General features: G+C 37.6%; 2 protein-coding genes across 2 annotated transcripts in view; one reads left to right on the top strand and one right to left on the bottom strand.

Annotated features, from left to right (window-relative positions):
* The window catches only part of LOC113240278 (DNA polymerase epsilon catalytic subunit A), a 50,392-nt gene extending 39,101 nt beyond the window's left edge, over window positions 1–11,291 (bottom strand). Inside the window, exons 1-10 of the mRNA XM_026477537.1 lie at window positions 11,194–11,291; window positions 10,967–11,090; window positions 10,340–10,558; window positions 8,582–8,811; window positions 6,264–6,584; window positions 5,537–5,637; window positions 4,535–4,676; window positions 3,340–3,472; window positions 2,260–2,373; window positions 954–1,128 (exon numbers count right to left, since the gene is read on the bottom strand). Of these exons, the coding sequence (XP_026333322.1) occupies window positions 954–1,128; window positions 2,260–2,373; window positions 3,340–3,472; window positions 4,535–4,676; window positions 5,537–5,637; window positions 6,264–6,584; window positions 8,582–8,811; window positions 10,340–10,558; window positions 10,967–11,090; window positions 11,194–11,276 (1,642 nt within the window). The 5' untranslated portion in view covers window positions 11,277–11,291. The remainder of the gene's footprint in view (window positions 1–953; window positions 1,129–2,259; window positions 2,374–3,339; window positions 3,473–4,534; window positions 4,677–5,536; window positions 5,638–6,263; window positions 6,585–8,581; window positions 8,812–10,339; window positions 10,559–10,966; window positions 11,091–11,193) is intronic.
* A 417-nt stretch (window positions 11,292–11,708) lies between these two features.
* On the top strand, window positions 11,709–13,994 carry LOC113240287 (nucleoporin GLE1-like). The gene has a single exon (XM_026477546.1). The coding sequence runs from the start codon at window positions 11,922–11,924 to the stop codon at window positions 13,869–13,871; it is 1,950 nt and encodes a 649-aa protein (XP_026333331.1). The 5' UTR covers window positions 11,709–11,921; the 3' UTR covers window positions 13,872–13,994.
* The last annotated feature ends 22 nt before the right edge of the window (window positions 13,995–14,016 follow it).

Here is a 14,016-nt window from a genome sequence, read left to right as displayed (position 1 = left end):
GAAAAGTGAGAAAACCTACATGTCAAAAACCGCGTTTTCCAACAAAACAAGGAAAGATATTAAATATATGAAGAAGCTGTATGGTGGAACCATTGCCTACCCAAATAAATGGGTGAAAATTTATTTAAAAAAGTCTAAATGTCAAATAATAAAAATAATAATAATGTACCAGATAACCACATCGATTACTTGGTCTCAAACTAGGAAATTCCATGTACTACGTATTCCATGTATAATATTAGAGCAACGGAATTCACTCCGGGACCTTAAACACCCAAACCAGAACCTGAAAAATTAATTTCCGAAATTGGTCCTACCAAAACTCAAAACGAAGACGTCCTCATCCCACGCCAACAGGGCAAACCGTTAAGTCACCAAGATCGTCTAGGTTTTAATATTGGGGAAATACCTTATGAACTATCCTGCTAGATCATAGATTCCCAAAATGGTCCCTACAGTAGGCGCTAAAGAGTCTTAGGGGGGTTGTAGGGGCCTCTGAAACAATTGGGGGGCTTTGATGCTGACCAGAGGGTGCTACCGCATTTAAAAAAAAAACCTGAATTATCTATATAAACTACACTACCTACATATACAGGGTTATTTTTAATATATTAACAACCTCGCAGGACTATATTACTAACATCATAAACAACAACTTTTGTTCCATAACTTTTTACAAAACAATAAATTTACCAAAAAATATTTTTAAGTTTTTGTTGTACTATTTGACACTTTTTCGGTGTTAGTATTTTAAAAATAGCTCTGTAATATACATTATATAATATATAATAAATTTTCTTGTGTTTTTTTTGTGTTAACTTAATATAAAAAAATACGTGTTTTCAATTATTTTTTGTGGTGTTGTGCGTTGAAATTTTTTTATCTTGCCGAAGTGGGCGGTGAGCCAACAAGTTTTTGAACCTATGTGCTAGATTGATATTAGCGTTACATACCGGACTCGAGCGCTTCAACGTGTCCACCTACGTAAGTCTCGGTCTCGAGTACGTGCCCGTCGGTGGTCAGTTTGTTTAACTCCTCCACTTGTTTGTTTGGGAACACGATATTGGCGTGGAACGCTTGCACCATTAGTAGGGATTCACAAAGTGTACCGGAACCCTTGCGGAGTACCTGTAGGAAAAGACAAGGTGTGTTGATGTTGGAAACGTTCATAACCTTAGGATAACATGGGACGACTCCGATAAGCACTTGGATTAGTGTTAGTGTAGACTACGGTTGATGATGATGACTACTAAACGGACTGAACAAAAATGTAGATTCTCTCTATGCTAGCAAATAATAGGTAAAAAAAGGTACCAAAGGTGGCAATTAACAGTAGCACATTTTTCCAACAGGCTTTTATAAAATTTCACTTTGTATACGCATATTTTGTCATCATATTCATAGTCAACCGTGACCATGGGACCTGTAAAGGGCCCGAAACGTCGGTTTGTTTGAAAAAACAGATATACGCGATTTAAATCCGGAATAATAGTATCATATTCATATTTTTTTTAACTAGCCGTTGTTGAAAAAAAAAAAGAGTAAAATTGAGTTTTGAAGTTTTGAACGACCCGCCCATCTGTATGACGTAATTCCTGAATAAAAACCGACATTACAAGTTTTTGAATAGTGTTAAGTTTTTTGTTCAACGGCCTTGGGTGAATGCTTTTTAGAGTATTTTTACTCATTATTCCAAGTTATTGTTAAATATATCTCTCGTATCCAAATCGTGGAAAAGTTTCCACAAACAGTATGTCCTAATATAATTTATAATTTATTAGATAATTAAATTATATATTGTACATAACAAATAATAGCTGAAAACATACAAATTCACATAGATTAGTATCGATTTTCTCATCACTACTCGTGACGTCAGACCGACGACTACTCTTAAGCTTTTTCGAAATGAACTGGTTCAGATGTTGAAGTTTAAATAGGAAAACAACATTATACTCGTATGTGTATATAAAGAAATTTAATAATAGATGAATATATATGTTTGTATGTAGATGTATGTAGATTCACTCATAATAAATATTATGAAAAATGTTGCTATTGTCAATTATGACATGCTCGTACTTTAGAGATATCACTGTTGATCGACATTAGCCTTAGAGGATGGAACAACAACAACAACATTAAGTGACTGCATTATTCGAAACTGACACTGGCCCAAGCCTAGTGGCCGCCATTAAGGAAATAATAATAATAACATCTACCAGGAGACTATGGTGGTTTGCTGGTGTTGACACTCACCTCATCTGGCTCCAAAGGAATTATAGTGCAGAGAGCGAATATGAAAGGATGCACGTATTTCATGTACAAATAGTACGTGGCCACTGCGTCCGACACCGAGTAGTTAGATAGCACCTGCAAAAAACATTTTTTTAACTTACATGGCAACTGTTCGGCCACAGAGGCAGTAAATATGACACAGAGTTCTTAAAACTACCCAATGCATCCAAACTCATGACAGAATTTCTCCCGGCCCGGGAATCGAACCTGGGACCTCTGCGTGGCAGTCCGGCATGGTAACAGTTCGGCCACAGAGGCAGTAAATAAGCAATCAATAATACGCATATATTTTCTGTCGAATCTTTGAAAATCATTTCGAAGTGGTGGAGTGCACGAGAGGTGTCTCCCCACCACGACATCTCATTCCTTTCCCGTACGTTTGGCACATCCTGGGCAACAATCGGCGAATATCTTATGCCGATTGGCAAATCCTGGTAAATGGCAAGCATTATAGTGTATGCCAACGACACGATAAGAAGATTTCGAAGTCAGGATTTACTTAGACACGTCATAACCCTGAATCAAATAAAGGTGAATTATTTCCCACCTTATGATCCATTTTTTTCAGCAATCGATTAACTATGTTCTTACAATCTCAAGTTCTAATATGTTAATTATAAAATATTTGCCACCAAAAAAACAAAGTTAATTTTTTTTCCACAAAAAAATAGCAATGGAAATAGCATCGACGACCCTCAATTACCAACGAAACTGCAATATTTTATAGAGATGTGTAAATTGTGTAAAATGAAGCTTTTATTTTATTTATATAATACCAAGCGACGGCACAAACAAATCGTGCGCCTGGTGGTAAGCGACACGCCTGTCCATAACAGTTGCAGTGCCACTCAGAACTTGAAATTACAAAAATCTTAGGGGTACTGTCACTACACCCGTCACCCTGAGACGTAAATTGTGTGTCTGTATTTTCACTAGCACCCTTCCCTTAAAAACTGCAACCGGATTTAGAACCGTATTTTACTAATACGGGCTTTCGATAATTCAGTGTCAGTTTAAGCAAAATTGAAGCCAAAATTTTACCTGTGGTTGTTCAGCCGCCATTGTGCACATGTCTTCAGGATCCAGCTCCACTGGATCATATCGTAACTTGGCTTTGGCGACAGCCTTCAAGCCCTGAGATCCAACCGGCAAGTAAGAGTCTCTTTTTACCCAACTGTAAATAGTAATAAATAACGTTTCCAGGTAAATTAAAAAAATATAAATTCAGTTACTTTTAGCAGTGCTGTCAATACATTTACAAATATGTTTTCAATTAGAAAAATATAGTACATTATTGCAGAGGCCGCGAAATAAGGTATGAGTCACAAGGCCGAATGCCATACGACTTCATACGAGTCAAGCAATCCTCGTACCCGCCGAGGCCTATATAGTGCTTTTCTCTCACAATGTGAGGAAATAACAAAACACTAAAGAGAGGAAGATGTAAAATAGATAAAGTTAAAAAATATATATTAATATCAAAAGTAATATTTGACATGTTAGGACAATTTTATTAGAATATTTTTTGCGAAATTACTCCACTAGTTTCTTATAATTATTAATACAAAGATCGGACACTTAGAAAAAATTCCTTCGATCCGGCCGGATTCGAACCGACGTTTTCTAACAAACCGTGGCAGACGCTATGCCAACCAAACTACGGAACGAGCCAACGGATCTCACGAATTTTTCCAAGTGCTTGTTTCCATGCGGATTTTTGTATTTGGTTTTCACCGCCTTTTTAGCCGTAGCGCCATCTATGATGAAATCTATGAAATAATTAAATATCAATTCAATACAAATTTAATTAAAGTTAATAGCGACATATCTTGCTAGGGCTGGTAGCTGTAAAGTTACCTAACTGGGTGACGAAATACTTTCATAGACCATCACCAAAACTCAGGACAGTCACAACAGAAAAACTAACATACTTGAAATGAATTGATTGCCTTTAAATTGAATGATTTAACTGCCTCTGTGGCCGAACTGTTACCATGCCGGACTGCCACGTAGAGGTCCCTGGTTCGTTTCCCTGGCCGGGAGAAATATTTGTATGGCCTACATTTATTTCTCTCGCGAATTTGGGTGTAATTTGTGGTTGTCTATGTATGTTCATGGCACCCACGAATCACAGTTTCCCTAGTGCGGGGCTATGTTGAGTAAGTGCGTTATTATTATTAATTAATCGGGAATCGAGATCTCTCGTGTTGAATTGAGCCACTGTGGTCTTATTTACCATAAGCAATCCATATGCATGGCGGGGCGGCAGGCATAGGTGCCGTCTCTGGCCGTAACCTTGCTGAAGCCGATCTCCTGTTTCATATCGAGCCCGTGTGCGGCGGCACGCGCTTCCACGAACGGCCAGTCGAAGAAGTCACCTAGAAAAGAGTAATATTTCTGCTTTTCAAAAACGTCTGCAACAAGCATACAGAGAAAATCGTAAGATCTGCTGATTTGGTCTGTAGCTCAAAAAAAAGACGCTGGTTCGAGTCCAAGCAGATCGTAGGAATTTTTCCTTGTGTTATTCGATCTTAAACACTATTTTCACAAAAAAATATATGAATGTCATGGTGGTAAAAACATCGTATTCGTACGTACGTAAGTATAACGTATTCAAGAATAAATAATATAAGTACACACAATGTAGTTCTGGTTCTTGATAGATAGATCTGATTGGAGGACCAGCAAGTTGTGTAACTTTGAATAAAACTGGTTTGAAGATTCTTTTTTTTTCTGAAAACACTTGTGGAATACATTGACGGCTGCATGAAACGGAAAGACAAATTCTCGATTACAAATTTAACATTGACAGTTAGAAGTTCGTTAGAAATTCTGAAAGTTTAGGGCCATTTTCCGTTCGCGGTGTTCAACGAGTGAAAGTGTGTGGGCTACAGATTATGTTTGTACACGTTGATTGGTAAATGGTATCCTCAAATTAATGGTAAATTGGTCGCTATGGCAAGCGTATTTAATTAAATTGACGTTGGCGGTATCATTGATTGTATCGTTGGAGCGATGACACTTTTAATCGATAAAACCTAATTCGACCAATAAATGTTTTAATTTAATATCTGTAAAAAACCTGAGGAAGTGTTCAAAGTTACCCAATTTGACCGTAGTAGGTATTGTGCACTCGTAATGCTAAGAAAAATTACAATCCTACAAAAAAATCTCTCAAAAAATAAAAGCAATCGAATTTTTGTTAATAATAATAATATTATAACTGTTTTGTACTCACCGTTGTAAGTGACAAAAATGTGTGGCTTAACGTCCATTATGTGATCAAAAAACTTCTGTATCAATGACAATTCATTAGCCTCATTAAAAACAATGAATTGCCTGTAACATACAAACAATACAAATAACAATCACAAACTTATCAGTCTTATGGTGGCACTTCACATAGCTACTTGTTTTCGCCATTGGGTGTATGATGTACTTGGAAAAATATTTGACGTACAGACAAACATGTAGACACTGACAAATATGACCGTCTACACCCATGGAGCCAATTAAAGGACTATCCACAAATATCCGGACCGTGCCCGGGACGTGGACGGGGCGTGCTAGTTTGTATGTACTGCGGGCCCGTGCCGGCGTCGGCCCGGACACGGACATGTGTGAACGAGTTCATACAAAATATACACAACGATATTTTTTGAGCCCTTGACGGAGCAAGGCCCGGATATGTGTGGATAGACCTTTAGGAGTTAAAATAATGAATATGACAATGGTGTGGATGGTTTACTTGCGTATTTGCCTTTTTGGCTCCTTTGATGTGCGTCGAGAAAATGAACATCGAGCGGTATCGCGAGTTTGGTGTTTGCTATATTTTTCGAATGGGCAAACAAGGCAAATAAATTATCACACATGTTAACTACACAAGATGACAGTTTGCCAAATATGTCAAATACGCAAATACAAATAGCCGTGTGAATAACAAGCTCAAGGAACTGTCGCTTTACCCTTCAAATTCAGGCTTCGGAGTGTACTCAAAGTCCTCAACATCAGTAGAAATGATCTCTCTATTAGTAATCAAGAAGCCCTGTCCATCAATCATATATGAAATCATCATAATCTGATCCGTCTGTGAATCAGGAAACTTCAATGGCAATTTAGTGGTTTCTATATCAAATGCCAGTACAATTGGATCTGGTCTTTCAAGGATATCATCTCGTTTTGTGAATATAGGTGGGTCAGTACCTCTACTCTTGACTGTGTACCATGTACCGCAAAATATTTTCACATCTATTGACACTCTTACATGGTAGGGTACATCATGTTCCCTGAAAGAAAAGGAAATACATAATTGAACTTCCGATAACAGCATGAAGGTATCCAAATGGAAAGCGTAGAGCCAATAAAGAAGTGGACTGATGACATCATTAGTGTAGGGACAGCTACACTGTTCACTGTGGACATTGTGGGAAAACGATTACCAAAATGCCTATCAAAGGCCACAACGGGTTTTGACTAAAAAGTAATTGCTTAAAAAGTAAGGTTGATACCAAAATTCGTTATTGGAAATAAATTTAGAGCTTAGGTATAATTTGTTCTACTCTTATAGATGTTCTACTCGTCTTCTAAAAAACAATAGCAAGTACTTTGTTATACGTAAAGACATATCGAACAATTTTCACAGTAGGAATGTACTCTTTCTAATTATCGTAATTTGTTTTTCTGAAACTATTGTATTGTATGGTAGTGAGACATGGATACACGGAGAGACAGAGAGCGATTGGAAGCAATTGTGATGTGGTGCTGGAGAAGAATGCAGGGAATTAGCTGGTCGGAAAGAAAAACCAATGAGATGTTAAGAATAGTGCAAGAAAATAGAAGCTTATTAAAGAGGATGGAGACCAAAGGGGAAACATGTTTGGGCATCTGATACATCACGACAGTTTTCTTAGAACCATCATAGAAGGAGAAAGAGGCAGAGGGCAACCGAGACCAAATAATTTAGATCAGACAAGGGAAAAAGTTAATATGATGTCGTACCAGGAAATCAAAGTTAGGGCGCTAAACAGAGACGGTTTAATGTGCCAGACAACCACAACAATTGTCTGGTCTCAAACTAGGGAATTCCCTGTACTATGAGTACCAGAACAACGTAATTCACTGTGCGGCACTTTCCAGAACACGCAGACCCGAATTAATTTTGAAGAATTCATTTCCCAAATTGGTCTTACTGGGAATCGAACCCGGAACCTCCACATCTAGCGCCCACAGTGTAAACCGTTAAGCCACCGAAGTCGTCAACTCGAGTCGTCGTACTTCACCGATAAGAGCCTAGCTCTACAATAAGAAGAAAAATCTAATGCTGAATGAAGAACCTGGGCTAAGCAATACTGCCATCCTTATCATAAACAAAAGCAATGCATTTGCATTTTTGCAACTTTTGAGATGGCACCTAAAGTTTGTTTTTTTTTGTGAATGAAGCTAAGTTCATTTCTTCCGCCGCCTTTCTGCCGCCCTTCACCCCCGTACATATCCATAGTCACTATTTATTACGTATTTTTTTTGGCTTAGCTTTGTATGCAACTACGTGAGTTAAGATAGCTAAGTTAGGTTAGCTAGCATCGTACGGGGAGAAGGCGAAGGCAGTTCGCTGCACGCCTGATCCCCTAGTGAGGCCAGCGGGCTCTGGAAAGGGACTCCGGAGCCTGCATTGCACGGCCTCACTCGTCTGGGGAGCGGGTCGGAGGACAACCGACTCGCCCCTCCGTTGGCGCGGGAGCCCTGGCGCAAGCTAGGGCGGCCGGGCGGCGTCGTGGTGAATGTTCACCGATCCCACGGCGCCGACTCAACCGGCGAGAGGGAAACCCAGGGGGGTTTTAGTGGGGTAGGCCCTCCAGTCTGGAGGGAGAGTCCCCACATAACCCCGGAGTCTCCCTGGGCTCACGGGTATCCCATAAAGACTTCCCCCATCAAAAAAAAAAAAAAAGGACTGATGCCGTCTACGTATATACCCACTAAAAGGATCTCATTTCATCCCTAATGCGGTATATTTACATCTTAAAACACATTTGATAAAAAAAATGTTATAGGCCGCAAGAATTTTTTGAGGAAAAATTTTCGGAATATAAACTATATTAATTACCAAAACAGGATGCTTTCTACAATTGTTTTACAACTACTGCTACAACTTGGAGCACTGCATTTGCAAATTCGTCATGTGGCCAGTCAGTGCACACACACACACACATGGTTAGATTTAAGTACTCTATAATTTTAAGTTTTGGTAAATAACTGAAAAAAGAAATACAAAAAATTATAAGTATACCTTATATCTAAAATATTCTCCATATGATCAGTGGTTTTCTTAGCATGCTCTATAGCGGCTGCACTGGTCAAAGCGTTGGTTAACATTTCAGCATAAATTGCGTCTTTCTTCTCCCTCTCCTTGTTCTTGTTAACAGCTGTAAGAATCTCTCTACGGACTTTCATCATTTCGTTTTGCGACATGAATGAGAGTTTTATGTACCGCTGTTTTAAGCCGGAGAGATGATTCAGCTGCAATGTTTAACAGTTTAGATATTGAATACTAAAATCTTTCATTTGATACATCTATAAGTCGTGGTAGCTTTATGGTTTGATCTGCTGCCTTTCAAGTAGAGGCTGTGAGTTCAAAACATCGTGATGAAACCGGCAAGTCGAAGAAGGTTCACAAACCTCGGGAAACGTGTGAAGTCCCCAAACCGCATTGGGCCAGCATGGCGGACTATGGCCTAAACCCTCGCCTAAGAGGAGACCCGTGCCCAGCAGTGGGACATATAAATGGGTTGATGATGATACATCTATAATGACTTATTTATTGTTTAACAGTTACAACCATAATCCTAAAGTAGCTTTTACTTCTGTAATTAATAATTATATTGTTATTATCATTTCAATTGCGGTGCACGAAAAGAACCTCCCCGCACGAAGTACTATTCCTTTCCTGTAAGTCTGGCGCAACTTGGGCTACAATCGCCGTGTACCCTACGCCGATTGGGCAAATCCTTTCACCATGATGGGAAGCATTATAGTGTATGCCATCGATACAATAGAAGGATAATTAAAAATCATTTTAATCTGTTTTTAATTAACAAAAAGCACTAAAAATGTACGTGAATTGTCTGGATTCCATTTTCCATCATCCATAGTGATAATAGGCATCTATTTCTTTACCTAGTTTTAATGCTAATGAAACAAAAACTTTATACTAAAAGTTATTTATACTAATAGTTAATGCAGCATACTTGGATGACAAAAATCCATGGTAGTGACCCATTTAGCACTTTCAAATTGTCTTTTTCAGTGATATTTGAATTTAATATTGTGAATCATAAACATGATGAACAAAGTTTATTTACATAAGAGCAACCCCTAGAATTTCTTATTAATTTTCACAGAGAAATCTGCCTTACTAATGAGTAGTAGTGTTTGAAGAGTAATTTGCTTACCTATGAAATAAAGGCATTTTAACAATATTTATATTATTGACCTATAAAATACATTAATGTTATCATTGTCGTCTATACACAAACATACAGGCACAAAAACTCAAGATCTAGCGCAGACGGCAAAAGGCGGGGAGAGCGTCGAAGAGGATCTAGAGACCACATTGATGAGTACATCCCTTATGTTAATGCATGTGTCGATTAGCCTAATGCTGCCAGCGTAGATTCAATTCAGGTAGATTCGGCCGCACCATCTATGTATTACATCGCATGCGCATCGGCATCGCCCACTGTGGTATCCAACGTGCTCTTCAATGCCGCAGAGAAAAATGCGCTGCGATACTCCAAAGTCACTTCCAGAGCATTGAAATTTATATCTTATTGCAAATGAAATTGCATAGAATATACATTGATAAATTTAATGTCTAATAATTAATATGCCTTCCCATCTGCTGGTTTACACTAGTCCTGAACATCAATACCAACTTAGTACATAAATTGATTAATATATAATAACAATATGTGTAAAAAAGAATTTTTTATCGTATCTTAAGAACCTTTTATGCTAGAACACGCAATTCAAACAAAATAATACCAACCAAATCCAAATCTTCTTTCTCAATTATATCAATTTTATGCAGAGTACCAGCAAACTTCTTAGACAAGTACTGTATGACCTCTTGCTCACACTCCTTTCTAGCCAGAATGAGAAAGTATGGTTGAAAGGATAATGACACTTTAAACCGTGTACCATCCATTTCTATGAAGTAGTAGTCCATTGCAGCTACTAAGCGCTTATCTTCATCTAAAATTTCTGCCTGTAATGTCAAAACTCATTTTTCTATCACTTATGGACAATTATTTGATTATATTCAAAAGCACATAAGAATAACTGCTTCTACAATCACACCCAAAAAAGGCTTTGAACAATTTGAGTTAATTTTCAGTTAATAAAGAAAGAAAATAACAGCAGTCACACTGCATTGCCTTCAATATAGCCTTACTATGAAGAAAGGAACTTAGTGAGACTATCAATAGGAGACCTATGGTACCAACACGAAAGAAGTTAGTTTTGTACTTAAGTTGATGATTAATCCTTTTTTTAAGTAAGATCGTTAATGCCCAATCAACGTGTATATAAAGCAGTTTGCTTAAGAACAAAGCTACTTGGATTTTAAACTAAAAAGCTCGTATATATTTCTTAGAGGAAAGTTTTCTTGGATTACCGTGTGCATGTTGATCAGGTAACCTGTCCTCTCTTTTGCGTCCCGTACTCTATCGAATCCATACTTAAAATCGATTCTATCGTTCTCCAAAGCCACACGAATACGAGACTCCGAAGATTCCTCCCTAGATCACACAAAATAACAATTATTTACGCTTTGAAATAACAACGAAAGTACTTCAAATTAGTTTGCAGATAGTTGCATGTGTGATCGAGAATTTCACAGACCTGGGACCCGAGGATGGACCTGCATCTTTCTTGTTAGAATCTTCTCTATCTGCTCTATATTTTCCAGTATTTTGAAGAACCATTTTCGATAAATTTAACAATTTTTCGGCAGCCAGCTCATTTTCATATGAAAGACGACACTTCACGACAGCTGTTTATCTGTCATACCGAAATTCGCGCCAATTTCTTTTTTATGGTCTGGCAACATTATATACCTATATAATATAATGGCTACATGATGGCCAACATGCTCGCACAGATGTTTTCAAACAGCGAATATCATACATCTCATTTGAATTGAAGTATTCATTATTTGAACTTTTACCATTTTGGAACGAAAATACGAGTCTCAAATTTTGTGTTCTATATTGGTGTGGTATAAATTTTGTATTTTTCACTTCTGTCTGACGATAACTGCAAAAAATGTGCCGCATGATCGGTCGTTTATAATTACCCTTATTTATCTGTCACTTCAATTTTCATTTTCAACTTTTCAACACAAATGTTGTCCTGTCCTCATCTTTCCAAAACCTACAAAAATTGAATTGACTTAAGTCATAAAATGATCTATCGGCGGTAACGTTTATGATCTTGTGTGCTTTTATTTGAATCGAGTGGTATTTCATTTATAACAACCATATTTTTTCTTTGGACGCACATTAATTGTATCTGTTAATGACGTAAAGTGAAAAATAACTCTAAAACGCGGTATAGTACTACTCCAAAAAATGAACGACTCCTTCTATTTTTCTGATCTCAGCGATGTAAGTGATATAAAGAGCAGTAGCAGAAAAGGCAATGTGAGCATCAGCGATGCACTTGCAGATTTCGAGAGGTTGCGTATTTCAGCGCTTACTAAGGCCGCTGAAATTAGTCCTTACGTTAAAGAAGTCACCATCGGGCCTAACAGCCCAGTAAAAAAAGAAACTTTCATTGATGATCCACGTAATAATAACGACAAAGAAAACAAAAATGAAGAAAACCTGTTAGAAGACAAAATTCGAGATGACCTTCGACAGTCGATGATTATAAAAGAATACGAGACAAAACTACAGGAAAGCTCTGAGGAATTGTTCAACAATCTAGTTGAAAAGATGATATCAAATAGAGCTGAAAGCATGAGGAAGTATTGGATGAAACAGAGCGAAGAGTGCGAGCGCCGAGCCCTTGAACTGAGAGCTAGGAAGCTTCAGATGTTAAAAGAGCTACAGGAGAATGACAATGAGTCAGTACTGGAAAAGGCCCGACTAGATCAACAGAAGAGTCAAATGATTAACCAACAGACCATTGAGAACATGAATAGAATATTAGAAGAGCAAAACAGAGCAACAGCTCGATTTGCATCCATCACAGACAGTCAAACAAAAATTTGCATCTGCTATAATGAAATCACCACACTCCTGCAGATAGAAGAACATGCACAGACTGTATGCGAAAAATATATAACATCAATCAATGCTGTAATCAACAGCATTAATAGAATCATGGATTTGTGCAAAACAGGCTCTGTTTCAGATAATGATGTAAAACAAGCTGAATTACTGTACTTAAATATAGAAAATATTAGAAAGAAAATAGTTGATGAACTAAATGAAATTCAACAGAGAGAAAATTTAAAGAAGAAGGAAGAAGAAGAAGCAGCTAGAAGGAAAGAGATGGAAGAAAATGCAGCCCAGGAAGCTAAAGATGCTGAATTAGCTAAACAAAAACAAAAGTTATCACAGCAAATAGTGGGCCCACTATTTTATTCTGCAAAAAATTATTCTTACTATCAACAACTTCAACAGTTTCTAGAAAGCTATGAAGCTCAGTACAAGGAATTGCTAGAAAATGTTAATTTGAAAAAATTTAGATTTGATTGTCAGAAAGCTGTAAATACTCCTGTAAATGCTCTATCCTCTCTAAGTGGAGCACATATAAGAGACAAGTTTGACAAATTGTGTAAGTTACTCAGAGGAGAAAGAGTCCAAGTGCTGGATATTTATGTAGCTGCTACACAACATCCACAGGGCTTAGCATATTGTACTGCATTGCTAGCCAAGAAGATAGTAAGACAAGGAGATCTTCTTGTATCGAGTAACCCAGAATCTGCATTCCCACTAGCATCAGTAACTGTAGCTCTGTGGTCCCAATTCCCTGAATTTGGCAAATTATTAGAAGCTTACTTTCATAGACAATGTCCTTACCTTGTACCAATGTTTCTGCCTCAGAAGGAAGGCCAAACAGACAAGGAGTTCTATCTATCCAGAGGCTACACATACAATGACGAAGGGGTAGTAGAAAAACAAGATAAATTTCTAAAAAGGATGTCAGGAATTTTCAGACTACGTTGTGCCATCTGGATAGCTAAAACACCACGATTTCTAAACACTGGTAACCCTCATGGTCCAAGATATGGTTGGCAGTGGCTTGCCTCATTTATAAATTTAAAACCAGAGCCAGACATCAGTGCTACATTACTCCATGACTTCTTCCATGTCTGTGGTTCAGAATTTTTCAAGTGCTATGGAAGACAATTCACAAAGATAATAAAACTAATAAGCACAGATTACTTGTCTATTCTACAAAATATTGATGAAGGGGGCCCAAAGACACGACTGGAAGTGTTTCTGCAAAATGTTCTAAATACTGGTCACATACCACCACCAACAGGGATCCTACCTCCCAACACTTGGTGACATTCTACTGATGATGCTTTATATTTTGATATTATTTATAGATGTAATTATTAAGTAATTGAATTAAGAAAAATAATGTTACTTTTATCCTAATGTTAAGTATACAGTGGATTATAGAATGCTAAATGAACTGAATAAAGACTTT

The sequence above is a fragment of the Hyposmocoma kahamanoa genome, unplaced genomic scaffold (genome assembly GCF_003589595.1).
Source record: "Hyposmocoma kahamanoa isolate Upper Pololo Valley unplaced genomic scaffold, ASM358959v1 129, whole genome shotgun sequence".
NCBI classification, from domain to species: domain Eukaryota; kingdom Metazoa; phylum Arthropoda; class Insecta; order Lepidoptera; family Cosmopterigidae; genus Hyposmocoma; species Hyposmocoma kahamanoa.
Note: the sequence above shows the minus strand (reverse complement) of the source record. Positions and strands in the feature narration are given on the sequence as shown.